The sequence below is a fragment of the Nomascus leucogenys genome, chromosome 3, assembly GCF_006542625.1.
Source record: "Nomascus leucogenys isolate Asia chromosome 3, Asia_NLE_v1, whole genome shotgun sequence".
Taxonomy (NCBI): Eukaryota; Metazoa; Chordata; class Mammalia; order Primates; family Hylobatidae; genus Nomascus; species Nomascus leucogenys.
In genome coordinates, this window is record NC_044383.1 from 367,659 (window position 1) to 383,512 (window position 15,854).

Here is a 15,854-nt window from a genome sequence, read left to right on the forward strand (position 1 = left end):
ACCCACCTTGGGGAGGGCGACGCCTGCCCGTTGACCACCTTAAAGAGGTTCTGCAGCAACTTCTCATCCCAGTACAGGTCACAGAACTTCTCGGAAATGGCGCCGCAGAAAGTGGCAAAGGTGAGATCTTTCAAGGCGAAGATGTACTCCCCTGGTTTTGCAAAACGATGGAGACAAGTGAGACAGCGGCAGGGCCGCTCGTCTGGTTCCCTTGTGGCTGATGAAATGGACAAGGCTGATCTCGGCCGGGGGCTGGGGGACGGGCGCGGGGCGGCCCCGAGTCCCCTGTGGGGCTCTCCCTGGCCCAGGCCCCACGTACCCATGATCAGAGCCTCCAGCCCATTGTCCAGGTAGCCATCAAAGGCAAATTCCTCCTGGATGAGGCGTGTGGCCTCCTGCAGCGACGGACAGGCCATCCTCCCTGGGAGTGGTGAGGCGTCCACGCAGGGCAGACAGAGCCTCCGGTCTGCAGGCCGTGGCCTCTCTGGGACACTGTCTGGACTCTGGTCATCACGTTCCCCGGCAGGGGTGGCCCTGGGGCCCTCTGGCTCCTGGCTCGGGTGCTCGGTGGCCTTGCTTCGGGGGGGCTTGGGCGGGTGGCGTGGGCCGTGGTGGGCTGCGGTGGGCCCCAGGGCGTCGGGCCTGAGGCCCCCGGAAGTGACTCCTGGTGGGATCTGCCCAGCCGGCCCTTGCTCTCCGGGCAGTGCAGATGCCTTCGGGGGCGGGGAGGGGACTGGAGAGCTGGGAGCTGCCGATGAGGCCCCCTCTGGCTGGTTTGCTGGGGCCCGGGGTGGAGGGCAGGGGCAGCCCTGGGCTGAGTCACGCTGCACTGACTCTCCAAGAGGCTCTGGGGCTGCTCCCTGTGGCCCCGGACCAGGCACCGGCCCGTCAGGCGTCTTCAGGCTGGGGGACCCAGCGTGGGCCTCCGGGGAGAGCTTCTCCTCACCTTCTCCCTCCCTCTGGCCGCCCCTCTCCTCGGACTCCTCCTGGGCCAAGGCAGGCTGGTCCCTAGGGAGGAGCAGAGCTCAGGAGGGGCTGCCTGCACCCGGGACCCAGCAGCTCCGGGTGTGGGGACGATGCTCACCTGGCCACGCTTACGTCCTGCGCGAGGACAATGGGCTTGAAGTGCGTGGCCTCGGAGATGAACGCTGCAGGCAGCTGGGTGGCTTCTTCACCGCAGGGGCACTGGCCGGGCACGGGCCCTGGCACAGCCACAAGCCCGGTGTCGCTGTTCACCGGCAGGAAGCCTGGGGACCCAGGGGGCTGAGGGTGCAGGCGGGCGGAGTGGCCCCAGCACGTGCCGCACCACCGGCTCATCCCACCCAGTGCGTGGCACCGTGTCCCCTCCCACATGGCCCTGGGGGCCTCGGAACGGGAGGGTGGGTGTCACTGGTGCTCCGGGGAGGGCCAGCAGGTGGGGACAGGCCAGAAAGACCAGGCCCCACCAGAAGCCTTGGAGGGGCCTGCTGAGGAGGGCTCAGTACGGGGGTGGGGTGGGCTCTGTGTGGACTCGGTGGGGGTCTCCAGATGTGGGCTTGGGAGGGCCAGCTGCTGGGAGACGGGAGTGAGAACCTGGAGCTGGGGCCTGAGGGACCGGGAGTTTTGGGAGAGATGGGGGCTGGCAGGGCGGCAGGCTGGGCTGCGTGGGCCATGTTGGCCGAGCTCTGGACTTGCTGCCCGGGTTTCCGGGAGGCACCCGCCTGTGTCTGTCCATGCAGGGGTGGGGGCAGCTGTGGTGTGGGGTGCAGGGGCTGGTGGGGCAGCAGGGGCTGGTCAGGGCCCCACCTGGGCTGGGCTCTGGGGCTGGTGCCACACTGGGCTTCAATTCAACCACTGAGAAGGCGTTTTGGAGGCTGATGGTCTCTTCCTCCTGGTACACCTGGGGAGGAGGCGACAGCCCTGGGCCAGGTGACCACGGAGCTCCGCCAGCGCCGGCAACACCCACAGGGCGTCCCCCACCCACCCACCGGTGCCATGGAGCTTCCTGCTGCTCGGGAGGAGCCGGGCATGGGGGCCGCACGGCCTGAGCTCTGCGGCGGCTCTGCCTGGAGAGGGAGCCGTTGGGGCTCCTTTGCCTCCCAATCCAACCAGGTTTCCGTGGGTTCCGGACAGTGGGAGACGCCGGCACCACCCGAGACTCAGGGCCCACACTCCCAAAGCTCTCTGCGCCCGGGGTGGGTGCTGGGCCGCCATCCTTGGGGCCCTACCCCGATCCTGATCTGGGTCCCTGGGGGCCACTGCGGGGCCTTCAGGAGATGGGACCCGAGTGTCCCCCTGCACCCCCAGACGCACCCACCCACAGCTCGGTGGTCAACAGAGCCCCGGGTGTGGGGCTGCCAGGAGCGGCCAGGCAAGGGCAAGCGCGTCCAGGTGGGAGGAAGCTAGGAGCGGGGGGCGGGGTGGGGGGGAGGCGGCGGCCCAGCTGTTCTAGCCCCGCCCCACCTGGCAGATGGATGCTCTGAGGTGGGCAAGGATTTTCCGGCTGTCCATGCCTCGCTGCAGGAGGTAGCTGCCGCACACCTGGAGGGAGGAGACGTTCACACATCCCGACACGCCTCAGCCACGGCCGCACCGTCCCCATGTCACTGGGTCCCCATCTGAAAAAGCTCAGGGCCGCCAGGAGGGGTTTCCTGTTTGTTCTCATCGACACCCAACTACAGGCCCCGGAGAAGCCCTTCTGAGAGCGTTTCCTGAAAAGGGCTCAGTCGGCCACTGTCCCCTGGGCTCCCTGGGAGGGCAGAATCCCAAACCCAACGTCGGCCACAGACCTGATGGCCTGGTCGCCTGGCCACTGGCAGCCCTTGGTCACGTTCGCCTGAGCCCTGCGCTCCCTGCCCCCGGCCACTCCTGTCCTTCCTTTGTAAGCCCAGGCCTTGTGCACGTGGGAACTGAGCTCAGCTTCCCCAGCTCTCAGTAGTTACTGAATAAAATCTGCTTTCACTGCTTAGCAGACGTCCAACCATGTCTAGATCTGATCCTCCCACCGCAGAGGAGGCCTGAGAGGCCCAGAGGGTCCGAGCAACCCGCCCAAGGCCACAGAGCAGTCGGGCGGAGACGGCTGGGCCCAGGTCCCCAACCCCATGGCCGTCTCCGCTCCCCCAGACATGGCTCCTCCCAGGAGGTCCTCCTGATCACGACACATCAGGGTTTGGCTCCTGCCCCACCTGCTGGTCCACTCGCTGGTCCCCCTGCTGGGTGTGGGCGCAGGTCCCAGCAGGAGTACGTTAGAACCCAGCCCCAAAGCCTGAGTCCAACAGGGACACCAGGCAGGGAGGGGCGGGGCTGGTGGGATCCTCGGAGGAGGTGGGGGTTCGGGGTGGGGGGTGGGGTGCAGAGGCCTCTCTCTGCTCCCCTCCAGCAAGGCCTAAGAGCAGGGGTCCGCATGTGGCCACAGGACACCCCTTGCCCCCGCCCTGGACAAGCTGGAGAGAGCAGGCTCTGCAGGAAGAATGGCCGTGGTGGGGAGCGGCAGAGACCCCCATGCTGTCCACCCACATGGACGTGGCCACGACATAAAACCCACTCCCTTTCCCATGTGATGGCCGGGCTGACGTCTAGAAACAGGGACCTAGAAACAGAGCTGGTGGCCTCATCACCTGGACACTGGCAGCCCGTGCTCCTCCACCCCCAGTTCAGTGAGGGTGGCCACTGCCCACAGTCCTTGGACCCTGGGCTGGGGCCATGACCACGGTGTGGTTACCTTGATGGCCTCGGCCGCGGACGGCCGCTCCAGGGCGCTGCGCCTGGCCATGTCCAGGAGGAGGGTCTTGAGCCTGCGTGGCAGGGCCAGCTTGTGGTTGCGGGGGACGCTGAACTTGGCTGCGGCCCACAGGACGGCGGCCACACAGTACACAGAGGCCTGGGCGGGTGGGGAGAGAATAGTGGTGTCAACTGCAGGGCTGTGGACCACCATGCCCAGCAGACCTGCCCACCTCAGGCACCCTGAGGGGCACCAGGCACTGCCCCCACAGAGGGGCTCTCCTCACGAACCCTCCTCAGCACCTGTCGGGCCCCACCCTGGACTCCTGCATCTGCCTCCAGGTCGTGGTCTAGGAACCTGCAGGTCAAACTCTCCCCCGTGGTTCTGTTCGCGTTTTAAACACCGAAGGGTTGGAAGCCTCAACTGGACTTTCCTGCCTTCCACTCCCCTCACAAAGGCAGCAGCTCGAGGGTTTGAGAACTTGCCAGCACAGCCCCCACCTCATGGACCCCACTCCCGGGAGCCCCCGACTAGTGCCGTGCTGCTACATGCCTAACAACAGGCTCTCCGAGCGAACGCGCCGCCTGCGTGCAAACTGAGTTCATCCGGCACGTTGCTACGTAAGGCATGCGCAGTGCACCATTTAATGCACGTTTTGTAAGTTCCACGGAGCCAGTCGATTCTCACTGAAGGCTTTGATTTTTACCCACGTTCATCCACAGTCCACTGCAATACACGAGTGCTTCTGACATGAGTGTTGGTTGATGTTTTCATTCATTTCAGTAAACGAGATGGAAGCGAAGCAGGACAGACCCATGCCGGAATTCAGGGCACCCCTCTGAGCGACGTCTTTGCTGAATCAGACGATCGTGGTTGATACCCTAAGACCATGTCCTCATCTCAATGGAGCAACGACAGACGTGACACATTTTTAAGTTTAATCACATTATCCACGTGCTCTCCATCACTTCATTAAGTCCAGAAAGTCAACAGAACAAGACATTTGTAGCACTTGCTGCTTTCCCTGGTGTAAGGACTCCCACGTGGCTGGCTTCCAGCTACCAATGCAGTGCCCTTGAGTGTGGAGCTGGGAAGAGGCAGCTCCCCTTTATAGAGTTTCCACCATCCAGGCACAGCAGATGCAGACAGCCCCATGAGCATAGTAACAGCCAACTAGAGTCAGATAAGTAGGAAATACCCATTTTGAGCACTCGTTACACTTTTAAAAATTAACCTTTTATTTTGTGATAATTGTAGATGACATAGTTTTAATAAATAATATAGAGAGAGCTCATGTACTTTGTACCCAGTTTCCACAATGGTAGCAGCTTGCAAAACTATAGTCCAATATCTCAGCCAGCACATCGCCATTGGCACAAAAATCCTGGTTCACCATATGTTGCATTTTCATTTTCACTCAGTTCTATATGCTTTTAAAATTTCCTTGAAATTTTCTCTTTGACATATAGAGTATTTAGAATGTGTTGTTTCGTTTCCAAGTGTTTGGAAAATTTCCCTTTTATTTTTGTCACTGTGCTCAGAGAACACATTTGTATGACTTAAATTCTTTTAAAATTGTTGAGGTTTGCGTTATGGCTCAGGATTTCGTCTGCTTGGTGTATAGTCAGTGGGGCAATTGAGAAGAGTGTGGATTCTGCTGTTGTTGGGTGGAGTGTCCTTTCAATGTTGATCCAGCCCTGTTGATTGACAGTGTTGTTGAATTCCTTCATATTTTTACTGGTTTACAGTCTGATTGTTCTGTATCAAGTGTTCAGAGAGGGAAACTGGCATCTCCAACTATAATTGTGGATTCATCTGTTTCTCTATTAATCCTATCAGTTTTGCTTCACATATTCTGCAGCTCTGTTATTTGGTGCATATACGTTTAGGATTGCTATGTCTTCTTGGTGGATTGACCCTTTATTGTTATAGAATGTCCCTCTTTGTCTCTGGTAATTTTCTTTGCTCTGAAGTACACTTGACCTGATATTAATGCAGTCAATTTTGCTTTCTTTTTATCATTTTCATAAGATATCTTTTTCAACTCTTTTAACTTTCAACCTACTTATATTGTTTTATTTGAAGTGAGTTTCTGGTAGACAATACATGGTTAGGTCATGTTTCTAAACATTACTCTGTCAATCTTCCTTTCTTCTTCTCTTTCTCCTCCTTCCTTCTCCTTTTTCCTTCTTCTTATTCTTCTTCCTTCCTTCTCTTCTTTCTTCCTTCTTCCCCCTTTATTTTTTTAAGAGACAGGGTCTCATTCTTGTCACCCTGGCTGGAGTGCAATGGCTGTATCTGGGCTCACTGCAGCCTCCGCCTCCCAGGTTCCAGTGATTCTCCTGCCTCAGCCTCCTAAGTAGCTGGGATTATAGGCACCCACCACCACGCCTGGCTAATTTTTGTATTTTTAGTAGAGACAGGGTTTTGCCATCTTGGCCAGGCTGGTCTCAAACTCCTGAGCTCAGGTGATCCACCTGCCTCAGCCTCCCAAAGTGTTGGGATTACAGGCCTGAGCCCACTGCGCCCAGCCTGTTTCCTTAATTTCTAAAGGATATTTTTGCTGGAAATAGGTTTCTGGGTTTAAAGTTCTTTCAGCACTTAAAAAAATGCTATGCACTTCCTCTACAGTTACTGATGAGAAATCTGGTCATTTGAACTGCTTTTCCCCCCATATGTATATGTGTAAGCTGCTGTTTCTCTCTCTTCTTCTTGGTTTTTATTTTTATTTTTTCGGAGAGGGGAGGGTTAGTATTCAGAGGTTTGACTATGATGTGTCCTGGTGTGGATTTTTTTGCATTGATCATGTTTGGGGTTTTCTCACCTTCTTAAATCTGTAGGCTTATGTGTCTTGCCATAATTTGGAAGTTTTCAGCCATTATTTCTTTGAGTACTTTTTATGCCCCACCCTCCTTCTCTTCTCTTTCCAGGATTTTGATGACATGGATATTAGATCTTTTATTATAGTCCCACAAGCTTCTCAGGCTCTGTTCAATTCTTTTGGTCTATTTTCTCTTTGTTGTCCAAACTTTGTAATTTCTATTGTCTCCATTTCACCAATTCTTTCCTCTGCCCTCTCTATTCTGCTATTAAGCCCATTCATTGAGTTTTTAAAAAAATCAGCTCTAAAATTTCCATTAGCTTTTTCTTTTTATTTTCTATTTCTTGGTTGAAACTTTCTATTTCTTTGCTGAGACTTTTTAAAATTTTTAAAGCAACCATCATAAAAATGCTTCATTGGGCAATTGCAAACATGCTTGAAACAAATGAAAGTCATTTTTAACATTTCTGTCATCTCCAGGTTGGTATCTATCGGTTGCCTTTTTTCATTCAGTTTGACATCTTCCTGATTCTTGGTATCATAAGTCCTTTCCCTATTGCTTGATTTTGTCAGCTCTGTCAAAGATCAGATGGTTGTAGGTGTGCAGCCTTATTTCTGGGCTCTTTATTCTCTTCCATTGGTCTATATGTCTGCTTTTGTACCAGTGCCATGCTGTTTGGGTTACTGTGGCCTTGTAGTATAGTTTGAAGTTGGGTAACGTGATGCCTCTGGCTTTGTTCTTTTCACTTAAAATTGCTTTGGCTATTTCAGCTCTTTTTTGGTTCCATATGAATTTTAGAATAGTTTTCTCTAATGCTGTGAAAAATGACATTGGTAGTTTGATAGCGACAGCACTGACTCTACGGATTGCTTTGGGCAGTGTAGCCATTTTACCAACACTGATCCTGCCGATCTGTGAGCATGGGATGCGTTTCCACTTGCTGGTGCATGTTTTCCAGCTGTCCTTGCAGGACAGGCTGCAGGGAAGGAAGGTCCTGGCTCCCGCTCACTTTCTCTGAGGCCACCTGGGGCCAGGGCGGGCACTGGGCACTTCTCTGCAGTCTCACAAGGATGAGTCCAGGCTCCAGGCTCAGCCCTTGCTGGGCGGGGCCGCAGTGCTCCCGTGGGGTTTGGCTGGTGCAGAGCAGGGGGTGTAAATGCATCCTGGTCCTCCCTGGTCCTCTGATTACAGACCCAGGCTTTTTTTGGGGCTTTTGTTTTATTTACTTATTTTTTTGAGACTGAGTCTCACTCTGTCAACCAAGCTGGAGTGCAGTGGTACCATCTTCGCTGACTGCAACCTCTGCCTCCTGGGTTCAAGCTCCTGCCTCAGCCTCCCGAGTAGCTGGGATTAGAGGTGCACACAACCACCCCTGGCTAATTTTTGTATTTTTAGTAGAGATGTGGTTTCACCATGTTGGCCAGGGTGGTCTCGAACTCCTAACGTCAGGTGATCCGTCTGCCTCGGCCTCCCAAAGTGCTGGGATTACAGGCATGAGCCACCACACCTGGCCCTGTTGGGGTATTTATTTTTTTTGAGACAGGGTCTCGCTCTGTCATCCAGGCTGGAGTGTAGTAGCATGATCTTGGCTCACTGCAACCTCCTGGGTTCAAACAATCCTCCCACCTCAGCCTCCCGAGTAGCTGGGATTACAGGGGTGCACCACCACACCTGGCTGGGATTACAGGTGCCCGCCACCACATCTGGCTAATTTTTGTATTTTTAGTAGAGATGGGGTTTCACCATGTTGCCCAGGCTGGTCTCGAACTCCTGGACTCAAGTGATCTGCCCGCCTCGGCCTCCAAAATTGCTGGAATTACAGGTGTGAGTCACCATGCCTGGCCAGTTGGGGCTTAAATTCTCTTATTACTCCAAAAAGCTTCATTTTTTCTTAGTTTTCTGACTCTGTGCTTACGCCTCAACACTTTCCCAGCGATTTTCGTTCCTTGAAGGGGAAAGCACTGCATCCTACAGGAACACGCACAGTGCACACAGAACCACTGCAGCCTCATGGACGTGGTTTTTGTTTGAGACAATCTCGTAAGAGCTTCAGGTCTCACAGCATCAACCCCCTGAGGTCGGCCTGGGCCACCTGCAGATGACGGTGCTTTCCCAGCCTTCTTGGTGTAAAGGTGAACGATCTATTGCTGGGGTTCGGGACAGCCTCTTTTCGTTACAGGCTAGACTGCAGGAAAGCCTTCGATGGTTTGGCAAATGGTGGGCCATTCCGGGTTTCTCTAAACAACATCCCCAGAAGATGAAAAAGCACGGCTTTTAGTGTGTGTGCCCATTGGTTTTTCCCAGTTGCTGGCTTCTTTACCTCCAAGTCTCAATATATGAGGCAGAAGGAAAACCCAGGGCACTCACGGCTGCCTTGTTCCTTGGTCCAGAGGCCCCTCGCCGGCTGCTGTCTCCTCCCCCTGCAGGTGGCCTGGTGCTTGTTTTTTGCACAGTGTGCAGGGTGCTTACTTCAGGGGTGCTTATCTTTATGCAGGGTGCTTAGTGTGGCAGGGGTGTTTTAGGTGGCAGGGTGGTTTAATGCAGGGGTGGTTTAGTGCAGGGTGCTTATTGCAGGGTGTTTGTTTACTGCAGGGTGCTTAGTGCAGGGTGCTTAGTGCTCTTCCTTGGTGGGAGAAGCGGGAAGTGCACATTTCTATCATTCCTGAGTGGAAGTTTTACCTTGATTTTGAATGTAATTTATTTAATTGTATTTAAATTTGTATAATTTAAATTTTAAGAATGCTCATGTTTCACAGGTGCCTTATACACATCCCTGGATGTTTAGCCCTTGATTCTCGTGAACCAGGAGGCACAGCTCTAGTGCACATGGCCAGTGCCGTCCACACCAAGCCCTGTCTTGGTGCCCTGGCCAGAGCCACGGCCCTGCTGGCAGATACTGCCTGTGGCTGCCTGGCCAGGGAGGGCTGCCCTGACTCCCTCGAGTCCTGATGGGGGGCTGCTGGACAGATGGGGGATGTGGCACCCCCGAGGGCTGGGGGCAGGGCTGGGGCAGGGTGGGGAGGGCCCAGGTACCTTTTCAGTTACCAGCCTCTCTTCTGCCAGCTCGGGAGCCAGAAAGAACGAGTCATAGGAACCTAAGAGAAAAACCCGGCTGAGCTTTCCTCACCCCTGGCGAGCCGCTGCTGGACTCGGCCTGAGGGGGACCCCACACACTCACCGTTGGCAGGGGGTGGCTGGAAGAGCACAGCCCCGTCCTCAGCAACCAGCACAGAGTCCAGACACAGGTAGGCTGTGGCAGAGCTTGGGTCAGGGCGGGTCTGCGTGCTGCCCTGCACTTGGGGCTGGCTGGGGGGAAGGAGCTGCGGAGCCTCGGTCAGGCCGGGCAGCCCCCCAGCCTCCCCACTGCAAGGGCGCGCACCTGCCAGTGCACGCACAGGGCCTGCCCCCAGCCCCCGGGGTCCTCGGAGCTGCCTCCTCCCGGCCCTCCCCATGGGTAGCGCTGCCCCAGCTGACACAGTGGCTGCAGCGGCACATCCGTGGCTGAAAGGGAGCCGAGCGGCAGGGAGAACACGGTAACTTGAAGCCCCCGTGTCACAGGCCCCGTCCCGAGTCAGGGCCCACGGAGCAGCCACGGGCTCATGGTGGATGGACACTGGAGCCAGGTGCGTCTCCGACGGCCTCTCCCCCAGCCCTTTCAGATGCTGCCCTCATCACCCCCAGGACGTTTTTACATCGCAGATGCACCGTCCGTCTGCCCTGATGTCTGGCAGGGCTGGGCTTTGACCGGGCAGACCCGTGCAATGCTCAAGATCCCCTCCCCACTCCAAAGCCAACTGCTGCCTCCCTGGGGACAATGTCACCGTGTTGAGAATGTGTGGGTGAGAGCCACGGCAAGGTCCCGTTCCTCTTTACGGCAGGGTTACCGGTTTCAAGGCCCACCTTGCAGGCATCTGTCCCCACACCTCCCTCAGTGCTGCAACCCAGCAGGACCCACAAGGTGCTCCAGACGGGAGCCGCCTGCTCTGTTCACCGGAGACACTGTCCGGGCTGCCCCTGGGTCCCTTGGTTCAGGTGGGGGCCAGTTATGCACGGGATGGCGGGGGTGGGACGGCAGGGGGGATGGGACGGCGGGGGTGGGGACGGTGGGTGGGGGGTGGGATGGCGGGGGGTGGGGGTGGGATGGTGGGGAGGATGGGACGGGGGGTGGGACAGCGGGGGGGTGGGGGATGGGATGGGGGGGTGGGACAGTGGGGGGTGGGGATGGTGGTGGGGATGGGGATGGTGGGGGGGATGGGACGGGGGGTGGGACAGTGGAGGGGTGGGGGATGGGATGGGGGGTGGGACAGCGGGGGGGTGGGACAGCGGGGGGTGGGGGATGGGATGGGGTGGGACAGTGGGGGGGTGGGGACGGCGGTGGGGGTGGGGATGGCGGGGGGTGGGGACGGTAGGGGGGGATGGGATGGGGGTGGGACGGCTGGGGGTGTGGGACAGTAGGGGGCAGGGGTGGGACAGTGGGGGGGGGATGGGATGGGGGGGCCGCATCACCTGGGTGCTCAGGGTGTGTCTGCAGTGCGCGGAGGCAGGCCAGGCACAGGGCCCACAGCTCGTACTCCCGGAAGGGCCGTCCCAGCTGGGACAGGAGGTCCTGCAGGGACACCCACTGTGGGCAGGAGAGCGGTGAGGTCAGTGTGGACACCACTTGCCAGGGCCCGCTGCCTGGAGAGGCATGTCCGGGGGACAGGCCAGGGTGAGGCCCACTCGGCCCTTGAGCAGGCGCCCCCCACACCTGACAGAAGGGCTGGGGAGATCCCTAGGTCAACTCCAGCATGTGGGGGCCGTGGGGAGACTGGGGCCCTTGGCCCTGTGCATGGGAACGTCCCACGGTGCAGCCACTGCAGACGACAGCGCTGCTGTTCCTCAAAAAGCTCAACATACACCTCCCAGGTGACAGCAGTTCCACGCGGCCACATTCCCCGAGGACCTGAGGGCAGGGCCCACACATATGTGCACACCCATGTTCGCAGCAGCACGGCTCGAAATAGCCAATGCGGGGAGCACCCAGGCATCCACGGACGGACGCAGGGGCCGTGTGGACAGCGCTTGGCCTCGGGACGGGGATGGGGGCTTCTCACGCAGGCTCCCCGGGGAGGAGCCATGAGGACAGCAGGCTCAGTGAAGAGGTCAGACACACAGCTCTGTCCATCCCACTCCCGCGAGGCCCCGGGATGGAGCTCATGGAGGTAGGGGCAGGACGGGGTGCAGGGGCCGGGCTCGGGGTTGGGGTTTCGTGTGGGCTGGTGGGGACAGCTGCACAACAGCGTGAACATACACGACGCCGCTGAGCTATGCTCTTGCAGAGGGTTAAGGTGGTGGCTTTTGTTGGGTGCATTTTCTCACGTACACACACACCCTGACCCCAGGAATGTGTTCAGCCTGGGAGGCTACTCTCCACTCCAAGCCCTCATGGATAGCTGGGACCAAAGTCCACCCTCCAACAGGTGGCTCGGCCACCCTGTGCCTCTGTGTGCCCTTCTGGAAGGTAGGCTGTTGTGCGTGGGAAGGCGTGCCGCCAGGGAGAGCAGTGGGAGAGTGGTGGAGGGTGACGGGGCATACGTGCTCAGGATGTGCAGAAAAGCCTGAGCCACAGAATGGCCTGCGCCCTTGTCCTTCAGGTCAACAAGGCCTGTGGGACAGGTAGCTTGAGGGCATCCCCGTCCCTGGGCCAGGCGCTGCCTGGCAGATGGACTTGTGTGCTGGCCACTGGCTTCAGGTGCCCTTGCCCTGAGGAGCTCACGGGGACACAGCTGGGGGTGGCACACTGAGGAGCCAGGGAGGGCAATGTACTTGGCCAGGCCTTGGCCCAAGTGTCTTCAGCTGGACAGAGGGGCGGACAGGCCAGCCCCCCAGAACACTGGCTCCAATAGCATCCTCCATCCTTCACGAGGAGCAGCTGACTGGGGGCAGCACCAGGCTGGGGAGGCCCCATCCTGCATGGAGGCCACGGCTGGGCAGCTGCACCACATCCCTGTGTCCCCGCGGAGGTGGCCCAGTACCGACACCACCAAACCCCGCAGATGAGCAAGCTCAACCCACAGCTTTGGTTTTTAACTTTTAAAACCATCAGAACAGGAAAATGAGGAAGGCTGTGAGCCTCAGGACTGGGGAGACGGAGCCCCTGAAATGACATCACAGAGCCGGGGCTGCTGGCCTCACTTCCCGGAAGAAAATTAACCCTCAGGACGGCCGTGTGGGGCTGTGTGAGGAGCTGGGGCAGGGCTGAGGAGGCGGCTGCTTTCTGGGTCGTCCAGAGGCAAACGTCCACCTGAGAGGCCACGCCTGGGTGACAGCATCACCAGCCGCAGCCACAGCTTCCTTCAGAAACGGGGCAGCTCAATGAAAATGTCTTAATTATGGAGCGAGGGTGAAGGTTAATCCTCTGTGTTAAACAAAGCGTTTGCGTCTGTGGAGAGGCCCAGCCCCGGACTCACTGACCGCCGACCCCTCCACCCACACGCAAGACCCGGGCACCCACCTGCTCCGCAGCTGCACTTTCCGGCTGCCCGGCTCCTTCCGGAATTCTCTCATCATCCCCGGGAGTCTGGGCTTCACCACTAGCATCTGGAGGGTCTGCAGGGCAGGGTGGGGGTCTGGCCTCTGCTGGCCCCTGGCTGGGGTGTGAAGTCTCGGGCTGTCCTGGACTGCCAGGCACCCCAGGGCCCCTGTCTGCGCTGCGGCCTGCACAGGGAACCCCTCCCAGCTGGTGTTCTGGCTCCTGCTCCGGCCACAGCCTGCATTTGGGCTGAGCCTGGAAACTAGAAATGCCATTTTTCCTGTCCAGAAAGGCCTTCCTGGGGTCTGGAGAGAATAATTCCGATATGGGCAGCTGGCTTTTCCCGCGGGTCAGTGGCAGGCAGAGGGTGGCCTCGGGGCTGTCGGACAACAGCCTGGGGAACGTCTGCACCTTCCGCAGGCGGCTTCTCCTCAGTGCGTCTCTGTCCAGCTCCCCGAGGGTGCGCTCGGCATCCAAGACGAGGCCGGCCAGCCCCTCCCGGCTGTGGCTCTCGCCATTTCTCACCGGGGTGGACAGCAGAGCCTTGGGTGGGGAGGCTCTGGGGCCCCGGCTGGTCTCAGACTCTGGGCCTTCAGGGGTTGGCAGAACCTCCGGGTCAGTGCTAGGGTCCCCAGGCGGCCTCCTGGGCCCAGCGTTTCCTGGGGCAGGTCTCTCCCGCCAGCTGCTCTCGCTGACATCTGGGCACAAGCAAGATGTGGTCACAGCTGGGTGCCCCTCCCGCCCCTCTTCTCTGACCTCTCCCGCCCCTCTTCTCTGACCTCTCCCATCCCCTCCCTTCTGCTCCGGATCACAGACCCCAGCGCAGGCTCTCATCCCTGCTGGGCGCCCCTCCCCGCTGCCCTCCCTTCCCCCCTCCCCTTCCCCTCCCCTCCCCCCTCCCCCTCCCCCTGCCGTCCCCTCCCCTCCCCCCTCCTCCCTTCCCCTCCCCCTTCCCCTCCCCCTCCCCCTCCCCCTCCTCCCTCCCCTCCCCTCCCCTCCTCCCCTCCCCCCCTCCCTCCCCCCTCCCCTCCCCCTCCCCCTCCCCCCTCCCCCCTCCTCCACTCCCCCCTCCTCCACTCCCCTCCCCCCTCCCCTCCCTCCCCCCTCCCCTCCCCCTTCCCCCTCCCCTCCCCCCTTCCCCCCCCCCTTCCCGATCACAGACCCCAGGGCAGGCTCTCACAGGAGGGAGCTCCCACCTTCTTCTCCTGCCCCACTCATCACCTCATCCTGGCTAACTGGAGGCTGGGGCTGCCTCTCCCCCAGGCCAGGCGGGGCTTCCCGCTGGGGCTTCCTGTGGGAGCCTGGGCCTAATTATCTCATCCAAAGGCACGTCATTTTCCTCGAGGATTACACACGTGAGTCCCCACAGGAACAACCTGGATGATGTGGCTGTGGCCGTCAGCGGCCACCTCCCACACTCAGCGTTGCTCTCTCTCTGCTGTGCGTGGCTCTGTTCTGCCCACTCCACACTGCCCACCCACACTGCCCACTCCACACTGCCTACTCCACACTGCCCACCCCACACTGCCCACTCCACACTGCACACACTGCCTACCCCACACTGCACCCCTCCCGCAGCAGCACAAACCCTGAGCTGCAAACGTGCTCACTCAGCAGGGAGGACCCTGCCGGCCACCGTGAAGCTCTTTGCGGCCGTGCCCCTGGCCACCATCCTGAGGCCCCGCAGGGCTCTGTGCTGCAGGCAGCGATGCTGATGCAGACACGGCCTCTGTTCAAAGGCGGCCTGAGAGACGCCAGAATACGTGTGAGCCCCGAACACCCCAGATGCTGTGGCTGCAGCTCTGTAACGTACCCACCTGGCACCCCTGGTGGGGGCAGGTGAAAATCAGTTGTGAAACATTAACGCATCCATTTATTGAAATGCCCACGAGACTAACACCCAGATGTCTGGCACCAATGCCACACTGGCACCAACGCCACGGATTTCTGAAGCTGAGCCTGAGTCACCTCTGCCTGTGTGGGTGCCTGCAAGGCTGGCACAGGCAACACGATGTGCATGAGAGTGTGGAAATGGGTGTGTGCACAGGACCAGCATGTTTGCGTGTCTGACCACGTGTGAGGCAGTGGACGTGGTAGGCATGAGAGCGGGCGTGTAATGTGTGCACTGTGGTGTGGGCGTGTGCAGTGTGAACAGGCATGCCTGAATTTGCATGTGTGTGACTGTGAGCCAGTGTGAATATGTGTGTACGGGGCACGTGATCTATTTGAACACTCGTGTGTGACTCTGTGTGAGTACACGAGTGTGTGTGATCTCTGAATGCGTGAGTGGGTGTGTGCAGTGTGTGTGCATGGGTGTGTGCAGTGTGTGCATGGGTGTGTGCAGTGTGTGTGCAGCACGTGTGCATGGGTGTGTAGCATGTGTGTGCATGGGTGTGCAGTGTGCATGGGTGTGTGTGGAGTGTGTGTGCATGTGTGTGTGCATGGGTGTGTGCAGTGTGTGCATGGGTGTGTGCAGTGTGTGTGTGCAGCACGTGTGTGCATGGGTGTGTAGCATGTGTGTGCATGGGCGTGCAGTGTGCATGGGTGTGTGGTGTGCATGGGTGTGTGTGCGCAGCATGTGCATGTGTGCATACATGGCACACAGGTATATGTGCACGCACAAGGATACATGCGTGTGGGTTCAAGAGCTCACCCTGCAGCGCTCCGAAGGACTCGATGGAGAGGACCCTCCTCCCCACAGCAGAGAGGCTCCGGCACACGCGACAGGAGGACGTGAGCTGCAGCTTCTCTTCACACAGTGCGATGATGCTCTGGGGACGTGAGCACCTCAGACAGGAAGGCTCGGAGGAGGGGCCATCGC

The 15,854-nt window shown here is 58.8% G+C and overlaps 1 protein-coding gene across 1 annotated transcript in view; it reads right to left on the minus strand.

Annotated features, from left to right (window-relative positions):
• The window catches only part of KNDC1 (kinase non-catalytic C-lobe domain containing 1), a 65,638-nt gene that overhangs the window by 25,509 nt on the left and 24,275 nt on the right, over positions 1-15,854 (minus strand). Inside the window, exons 5-15 of the mRNA XM_030804944.1 lie at positions 15,687-15,804; positions 13,016-13,731; positions 11,029-11,143; positions 9,701-9,772; positions 9,556-9,617; positions 3,701-3,859; positions 2,443-2,520; positions 1,786-1,879; positions 1,085-1,247; positions 320-1,008; positions 7-151 (exon numbers count right to left, since the gene is read on the minus strand). Of these exons, the coding sequence (XP_030660804.1) occupies positions 7-151; positions 320-1,008; positions 1,085-1,247; positions 1,786-1,879; positions 2,443-2,520; positions 3,701-3,859; positions 9,556-9,617; positions 9,701-9,772; positions 11,029-11,143; positions 13,016-13,731; positions 15,687-15,804 (2,411 nt within the window). The remainder of the gene's footprint in view (positions 1-6; positions 152-319; positions 1,009-1,084; positions 1,248-1,785; positions 1,880-2,442; positions 2,521-3,700; positions 3,860-9,555; positions 9,618-9,700; positions 9,773-11,028; positions 11,144-13,015; positions 13,732-15,686; positions 15,805-15,854) is intronic.